At 37.2% G+C, this 9361-nt stretch overlaps 1 protein-coding gene across 1 annotated transcript; it reads left to right on the plus strand.

Moving 5' to 3' along the window:
* Positions 1-174: 174 nt before the first annotated feature.
* On the plus strand, positions 175-6081 carry LOC139723530 (ragulator complex protein LAMTOR3-like). The gene is made up of 6 exons (XM_071634770.1): positions 175-568; positions 2177-2211; positions 3188-3246; positions 4626-4759; positions 5393-5456; positions 6004-6081. The coding sequence occupies exons 1-6, from the start codon at positions 560-562 to the stop codon at positions 6072-6074; spliced, it is 372 nt and encodes a 123-aa protein (XP_071490871.1). The 5' UTR covers positions 175-559; the 3' UTR covers positions 6075-6081.
* Positions 6082-9361: the final 3280 nt, after the last annotated feature.

Consider the following 9361-nt stretch of genomic DNA (forward strand, 5'->3'; position numbering starts at 1 on the left):
AAGTACTGTATGCGCCGCAGCACGTACAAATACAGTACACACGGATGGATATGTTTCGCTTGGAGCACGCTTGGGTGAGCTAGCCCGAACAGTGAATGAACCCGGAGCTGAGGCGTCGAGCGAGCGGAGACGGACCGGCGTGTAATCATGTGATGCTCTCTCTCTCCCCGCTGAAGTGCTGCGGCTTCCCACGGTCATATGTGAGCTGTCCTCATAGCCAGCTGATTACAAGTACCCAACCCACGTTCATTGCTGGTTTATGGTAGTGCACCGACATTGATCAACGTTATCAAGGGCCAAGGAAGGCAAAACTGCAACGCAAGTGTAACCAAAGCAGGCAAAGCGGAAGCGTCTAAAAAGCTAACTTGCCACTGTCGGACACTGTATCACCTGGCTTGTTGTATCACATACATAGGCCTAACAAAGTTACTCAGTGATATATTCAAGGGTCTAATTCGTTATTCTGTATTAACCCTAGTGAAACTGCCTCTTCGGAAAGAAGTGTTGATTCAATTGTTTGTAATTGCAAGGCAACACAAGTCACAACATTGGACACAACATGGTGGAGGTATGTGTATTGCTTGAAGGTTTGCATGGCCATGGAGATGGTAAAGTAAATGAGGGTATATGAGGGAGAAAGGTTTGTGGTAGTGTCATGTGTCGATGTGCTGATGTAGTCTTTGGTAGGAATCGTGGCCTGACAAAGGAAGACAGACACTATAGTATATAGAGTATCTAGGAAGAGGAGAGTTGAGGAGGGAAGTGACATAAATTAGACAGGGAGAATGTAAGGAAGGCAAAAAGTGAAGAGTGAGAGGCAGCAGAGAACTGGAAGTTGCCCTAGTAACTTGTTAGTGGAGATGGAAGGAAAGGGAACAGAGAGGAGTTGTAAGGAAGAATGGAGTGAAAATCAGTTATGGTACTAAAAGGTTCAGTAATCGGGAGGAGAAAGATGAAATGGAAGGGAGGGGGAAGAGGGCAAAGTTGAAGCCAAAGGTTGGAAAATCATGATAGGAGAGAGAGTGAAGATTCATGAAATCAAGGGGGGGGGGGTGGGAGTGAAATGAATTCAGTGAGCGATGTAGACTATGAAACGCAAAATCAGAACGGCAAATGGAGGAATCACAAAGGAAAGAGGTAAGTCAAGGAAGGATGAGACTAGGGTAAGAGAAAAGAAACAGAGAGAGAGAGAGAGAGAGAGGGAGGGAAAGGAATGAAAGCTAAGACTAATTGGAGACTGAAGGGTAGGGTGTTGAGTGGATCCTGGGATAAAATGCTGTGCTTATCAGCTTCTCCACAATTTCGTAAAATCCTAGAAATGTAAATATTGTCAGATTATTAAACAGTTTAGATGCATCAAAGATTGCATAACATATATAATTTGAGTTTACCACACTTACATTGGGTATATCTCCTCCTGTTCGTACACCAGGCATACAACGACATTCTGGTGAAATTAGCCAGCCACAGCTAGCTGTTAGAGCATGAGGAGTTCTCAAGCTAAGGTGGCTTCTAATCCTCCTAATCCAATTTAGTGAAAATGTGTTTCTACACACACAGGGAGTAGGAAGTAAATATTGGACTGGTATCTAGTGGTATGTTACTTTTGTATGCATCTAGGTATAATATGGAGCAATATTTACATTAGTAATTTCATTACAGCTTGCAGGCTACTTTGCCCAAGTCAACGTTACACCAAATATCAGCTAAGGCGTTGAAGGGAAGCTCTGGCCCAGATGGAATTCCATTGTGTAAAGTGTATTAAAAAAAAAAATCAAATTTAACATACAAGAACAACACTCTTGTACTGTAAAGTCAAAGGATTTCTCTGGTCCCTTAAAATGGATTTGACTTACACTTGTAGGTGGGGTGGACTGTATTTATTGCTTAAGTTGGATAGCAATGTCTAATGACTTTGTGGAGATCTTGAAGTATGTGTGAATACAATTCTGTAACATAGAATATAGCTAAATGTAATTTTGAGGCCAAAATAGAATTTCCCCCTATCTCCTGGATTACTATTCCTTATACGTTTGTTTTCATCATTGAATTGATGCATGGACCCTAAAAGTATCTGATGATGAGCTTCAGCTGAATAGTGTTGCATCATGACATTAGTGTGAATTTAGGCATGTTATGATTAATTGTAATACCATCTTTTTCTCTTATTTGTCAGCAACTGAAGAGATACCTATGGAATCTGTTACAAATGTGAGTATTCAATCATATGTTTGTTTGTTTGTGTGTGTTGTTGTTGATTTGTTGTTTGTTGTTGTTTTTTTGTGTGTGTGTGTTTTTTTTTTTTTTTGGGGGGGGGTGGTAACAAAACTCCAATACTAAAATAAAAAGCATTCATCAGTTTATCATTACATTTAGTTTATGTGTATGACCACCTTGAAAGTGAGCTTTCCTGGATTAAGGGGCAGTATCACAGCTGTACTTCAGGGTGCTCACTGCAGCATAGGTTATTGACACTGACTCTGTGTTAATATTCAATGTTCCAAGATGATGCCCATTCCCATATTGCTTCAATGGTGTGATATTCAGAGAGCCATGTATTTACAACTAAATAGATATATTTTGTGCCACTGCAGTGTTAAGGCATTTCCTCCTCCATAATCTGGTCTTGTGGATGAGAAAAGGGGGATGAATTCAAATGAAAAATGTGTTTTCATTGCATGTCAAACACCACTGTAGAAGGCCGAGTCAAATTTTTCTCTGGTGTTCTGAAAGAAAATTTATATTTGCATGCAGGATTGTATTCATTTGCTGTGATAGAGGTTACCTATTGAAATCCAGAACTGTAAATGAAACAAATTAGTTTTCAAGAAGATGACCAAATGCATCACAAAAAACTTGTTACTTTCAATTTGTATAATGATTGAAAAACTGCGATAATTCCAAAATAAATTATTGCACAGATGAGCATATTCAATCTTGATCAATCACACAAAACCAAAAATGGAGAGAACCCTGCAGAGTCTAAATCTTACCATGAAAACCTTGAGAATGTTGACGTGGATGATGCATTCAAGCTTGAAAACATTTCTTATTCCACTTGTAATCAGTGCTAGGTAAGGAATGGAATGCCTCATCCGTGTCTTACAGTTACCACTCTATACATATATGATATGTCCACCCAAATCTCTCATGTAATTGCTGTGTAATGTTTCCACTATCACCCCAGGGTGGAAGGGCTGGAAGCCATTGTGATCACGGACAGAGATGGGGTTCCTGTCATCAAAGGTAACAGGTTATGTCATCATAACATTGTCATTTAAATCATATCTAATCATCTTCATAGTTATTTTGATATTTAAGTTTCTGTGACACACAGATATGTGATAAAAACTTAAAATGGCATTAAAACGTTTTATCATGGCGAGGAAAGCGCATGTTTTAGAAACAAGACACCAAACATACGATGACTAACCTGTTTGGTGTCTTGTTTCCAAAACATGCGCTTTCCTCGCCAGGACAAAGCGTTTTAATGCCATTTAAGGTCTTGATCACATATCTGTGTGTCACAGGAACTTAATATCAATATCAATATATATATATATATATATATATATATATATATATATATATATATATATATATATATATATATATATATATATATATATATATATACATACACACATCACACATGCACAAACACACATGTATACTCATGTGCACCCTCTAATACATAAAGAGAGTATGCTTGTAAAGGTTAGCTGTTTTCTTCACTGATTATGATATGATGAAATAACGTCGGTGGCCATGATGATGCTGGGATCTGAAGGCAAGATATGTCATCACTCAAAAACATTACTTTAGGACTTTGAAATTGTGCCCCATCAATTCAAAGGACAAGTTCACCTTCATAGACATGTGGATTGAGTGAATGCAGCAATATTAATAGAACACATCAGCAAAATTTTGAGGAAAATCGCACAATCTGTTTAAAAGTTATGAATTTTTGAAGTTTCTGCTTAGTCACTGCTGGATGAAAAGACAACTACAGCCTGTGGTGTCACATGTGTACAACAATATAAAGAAAGTATAAGGAAAATTAAATATATTTGACTTGACTCGACACTTGACTTTCCTCTTTCAGAAGGCAAGGGGGAATGATATTACCCTTATAATACATGTGTATACATTTGTGACGAGTCAAGGAAATGTGCACTTTTTTGTGAATTTTGTGAATTTCTCTTTATATTTTCCTTATACTGTTATATGCATGTGACATCATACACTCTAGTAGTCTTCTCATCCAGCAGTGACTTTGCAGATACTTTAAAAATTCATAACTTTTGAACAGATTGTCAGATTTTCCCCAAACTTGCACTGATCTGTTCTACAAATATTGCTGCAGTTACTATATGATGGTGGACTTGTCCTTTAAGGTTACATGTGAGTTTATCGTTAGTGGTCTGGAGGTGGTGAAATTTACTCTCTCACAATCGTTAAGTTTCAGTGACTACTACTACAGGAATCTCAGTCTTGGCTTGTTAGTAAGATCTGTAGAAATGTCTGTTCATGCAGTGTTGGCTTAGTTGATCATGTGATAATTGTGTATTATACAACAGCTCTTTATAATCATTCTCCCTCTCTCATTGCTGCTCACTGTGCAGTGAAATCAGACACCACACCTGAGCTCTCCATGAAGCCCGCCTTTCTGGCCACATTTGCCATGGCTGCTGACCAGGCCAGTAAACTCGGTCTCTCAGCCAATAAGAGCATCATATGCTCCTACACTTCATATCAGGTGAGCATATCATTTCGGTGTGTCATCGACTGGCTTGTCACGAAAGCTGGATGTGTCATCTTTTCAGTGTCTTAACTGTATGAAGATGTAACAAAATACACTTTACTTTCATGCTTGATCAGGATTCCTAAGAAATGATTTCCAAAAATGGAAATAACCTTGCATTGACTTCATTGGAAGGGTATACACAGAAATGTAAAGTAGATATGTTTTTTTTAATTTTTTATCATATACACGTACAGTATGTTTTGTCTTCATCCAATTTAAGATATTGTGCTTTCAACCAACCAAAAAAAATACATATTTCTTCTGAAATTCTGTTCAGCATACTTTGTTTGCAACAAATCCTAATTTTTTTTTTATTTGCCTCCTTTATTTGTTTTGTTTTTTGTTTTTTTTTATGTGAGCCGATGTTTCCTGGTCTGCAGAGCTCTGTGTTCACATGTATGGTGTTGATGACAATGGAATAATAAAATCGTCCTTGCCACCTCTGTTACAATGAAAGATTGCAGTTTAAATCACTAGGTCATTGCTACCTGTGTTGTTTTTTGAACAATATTAGCACAGTGGTAGTTACATGGCTAACAAGTTTTTGTATGTTATCATAAATCAATTTGTTTTTCTCTCCTACAGGTGGTACATTTCAACAAGCAGCCACTCTTTGTCAGTTTGATTGCAAATGCAAAAGCTAACACCGGTGAGTTTATGTATATTTTTTGCAAGTTAATTGTGCTCCAAAGAGTACTGTAAAAATGGAAATTTTCGCAGTGTTAAAATTTTTGCGCATTTCGTGCAACCAGAAACTAGCGTAAAAATAAAAGCACGCGAATATTTTTGCTTGCCATGTGTTCCAGTAGTTGATGTCTTGATTCCGCGGAATTAAAAACATGTGAAACTCTTCTTACTCGGCTAAGGGTGAATAATTAGTCGCGCGAAAATATCCACTTACTGGTACACTGTATACAGTAATTGTTTGTAGAATCCATGCCCATCAAGTATATAAAGCACAGCTGCTTCTTTTTAAAGAATGACAAATTTTCTTTTCTATGTTTATCACATGCTTTCAATGCAGAAATATCTAAAAATGCTTTCTCAGAGTCATGTTAGCATGCTGACATAAGTCTGCATGTGTCCACATGTTCTCCTGTCACCTTCACATCATTATCAGTCTAACATTGTCATATTTATGCTTGGTTTTTAAACCACCTTCACTAATCTCATATTTCTCCCTTTCATTGCCATAGGACTCCTGATGGATCTTGAATCAGAGCTTGAAAGTTTGCTTCCAGAGCTGAAGGCAGCTGTAGATGTGTAGAATTCCATCCCAGAAGGCAACAGGAGGATCAGCGTACTGACATATTGAAATACATGGCTCATAATTTCGCTGAGGACTTTGAAACAACCTGTTCAATGCTTCAGCTTCTATTGAATATTTCTCAGTGCTTGGAAAATGCTTCCTTTGCATTTGTCATTGCAATAACGAGCAAGTCTCGGGCATGCTTTCTTATCCTGGCTAGGTACCTGTTAATTTTGAATATGTCTGTAAACTGGTTCATTTCTGTGCTTTTGAGAGTCAGGCATAGAAACCGTATAGCCAGCGAATGGTGTCACTCTTAGAGTGGTGTTGAATACTGTATGTGCTGTATATTTCGTTGCGTTTTTATTTTCACAAATTCTAGACGTCGAACAATAATTGATAAAATCATTTCAACAACTCCCAATCATATTGCCTCTCATAACGCAAATGCTTTGAATATCGTCTCCCAGGTGGGGAATTCCCTTTTTTCCCCCTCTGAAAAAGAGATGACACTACAAGTAATCTTCGTTCTTATGCCAACAATTTGATGCTTAATTGCGAATTCAGTCACTTGCGAAATATATGGCATATACAGTAGATGTTTGCAAAGCTTGTCATGCACAGTGCAAAGAGAGAGCTGTGGATAGTGGGATGAAGGGATCTTGGTTGAATCAAAATTTGTATTTTCTTTCTCATGTAGAGAAGGCAAGCTATCTTTTATGATCCCTCTTCTAGGACTGCCTCAAGCCAACTGTCACCATTTTGTTTACATTATAGAGAGTTCTTTTTGCAATTGTGTTGTCCGGACAAAAAAAAAAGTTGAAAAAAGGGTAGTACATGTACAAAGTTTGAACAGGAAACCTGGTTGTAAGAAGCTTGCTTGGGACAAGGTATTGCTTGTGACAATATGACAATGTGACAATATGGTAATCTTAATTTTCCATTGCTTAATTCAGCCTGTCTCTTTTGGGGTACATTTAGAATGAGGTACTGGTTATACTGTATCTACCTTTTCCACAATACTTTGAGTGAATTAGATGATGTTTAAGGTTAAATGCAGATGAAAAGGATATATGAGCAGTGTGCATATTTCATTTCATTTTTTTTTTTTTTTTTTTTTGGTAGTGACATCAGATATCAAGTTCATCTGCACAATACAAGCTTCAGAAACCTCATCAGGCCAGTTCAGTATGGTGAAGGAATGGTTTTAAAAGAAGCAATTGCCATACAGGTATCAATAAGAGCAGAAATGGTCAACTTCAGCCAGTACTGTTTAATTGATTTGATCAATTCTACATTTCCACTGAATTTTGATTGTTCACCACCTGAACAAGAAAAATTTTTGAGTATCCGAAATACACCATAATAAGTTTTCAATATGTCAGTCATTTTAGTGCAAGTTAAGAAGACCGTGTGCTATGGCCTGAGAGCAAAGTCATTTTGCACTTATCACTGAAACTTTGCAAATGTGTTTTGTGAGTTAGAGGTGAAGATTATATTTGTATGATTCCATTTCTTCAGGTGCAGACAGTGAAGCTCCCTATGTCATGATCATGGGACACATACCATCCACATGCTGCCTTACATAATAAGATAAAGAATATCCTTGCTCTCGCCAGTCATGCAGCCTTTAGCCTAAAAACTGCTAAACAGCTAAAAATGTGTATGAACTGATAGTAAAGTCGACATTCAAACAAAGTTATGGAAACTAGACATGCCAAACCTCCAGTAAGTCTAATCCATTAGGTCTGAGGGATGTGCAGCAGCCTCAGCAATATGCACATACAATGGTTCTTAAAGGGTATCAGAACTTTAGTGGAGTGTCCACCTCATCCATGTTTGAACTGGCCTAAATTTGCAGAGAGGCTGACTTCTTAACGTCTGAACTGTCAAATCATGTCCTTTATTTATACCAAATGCCAAAAAATAAAAGCACATCAAATTCATATTTTCTTTCTTATGTTTTTCTTCCCCCGAGTAGGGGTATTAATGATCAAAATCACAGTAATATATTTTGGGGTGAGGAGTTTGCTTTTCATTGCATGCTGTTGACAAACTACTTGAGGTCATTAATGTACTAAAATATTGAGTTGGGAAGGTTTGTCATTACAGAAGATGGTTTCTTACACCTATAATGAAATATGAAGAAAAGAAGCACCAAGTGTTCCTTCATACAAAAAAGGTAGAAAAAGTTGTGAACTGGTTTCACCAGTTTGCTAAATAAAATTGTGAGAAATTTGCAGATACATTCAGATATGTACAGCAGAATGGTTTGGGTGTTCCAAGACACTTGATCCATTAAGATATTTGTTAGCTCTTGAATTTGGCAACACTGCATTCATTACTTCCGCTGATAATACATGTATGGATGCACTTTACTTCATCAGCTGAATTGAGTGTTGTGATTTGAGATTTGAGATTTGAGATTTTCTTGTGTAGTGGAATCAAGTCATGGAAAACTGCACTTCAGTAGCTAGATTTTCTGAACGTGGTTTATCACTGGAGTTTCCAACTGTGATAGAGTGATTAAAGGAAAAATGTGATAAAGTGAAAATAGCTAGGTTACATGATCCTTGAAAATTCAATCTAAATTCATTTCATCCCAGGGTGGTCGAGTTGTGAATTGCTGAGAAATCCTGAACTAATTGAAAGGTAAACTATGTTAAGATAGACTGGCTCATCAGAGTTTTCAGTTTGCAAGTTTCAGTCACTTTCAAGTTGAGCAACATTGTGTATGTTCAGGATGATTGGGTTTCCTGGAAGGCCAACCAGTATTATACAGACCATATTGAGGAATTACAAACAGGAATAGTCATGAATCATCACTATAAAATAGGCACAGTGGCACAAGATTTTACAGCAAAATGATGGAACTTTTATTTTACACATTATATCTCCTGCAATGGCACTTTGTTCCTCACCTCAAGCAGGAATGTATATTTATGTATGTTCTTTTTTATATAAAAAAGAAATGAGTAAAAAAATTGCAATAAATGATATGACTGTAATATATCTACATTCTTTTGTCTCTTCATTACAGTGCACTCCCGTTACAACGAACACGGTTATAACGAAATTTCGTTATAACGACGTAAATCTTCTGGTCCCAAAATTATCACCATTAAAGTCTATGGTGCAAAATTCGCTTATAACGAACACGGTTATAACAGAATTTCCGTTATAACGAAGTCTTTTCCGAGCGCCACAGATAAAGAAAAACAAAAGAAATGTGCTCCGTTATAACGAAGTGCGAATTGCTTTCGAAAATACGTAGCGGAACAAGCATTTATAGCGTCTCTGCATGG

Source organism: Diadema antillarum, unplaced genomic scaffold (genome assembly GCF_040938485.1).
Source record: "Diadema antillarum isolate AM-2024a unplaced genomic scaffold, OU_Dant_1.0 scf00000192, whole genome shotgun sequence".
Taxonomy (NCBI): domain Eukaryota; kingdom Metazoa; phylum Echinodermata; class Echinoidea; order Diadematoida; family Diadematidae; genus Diadema; species Diadema antillarum.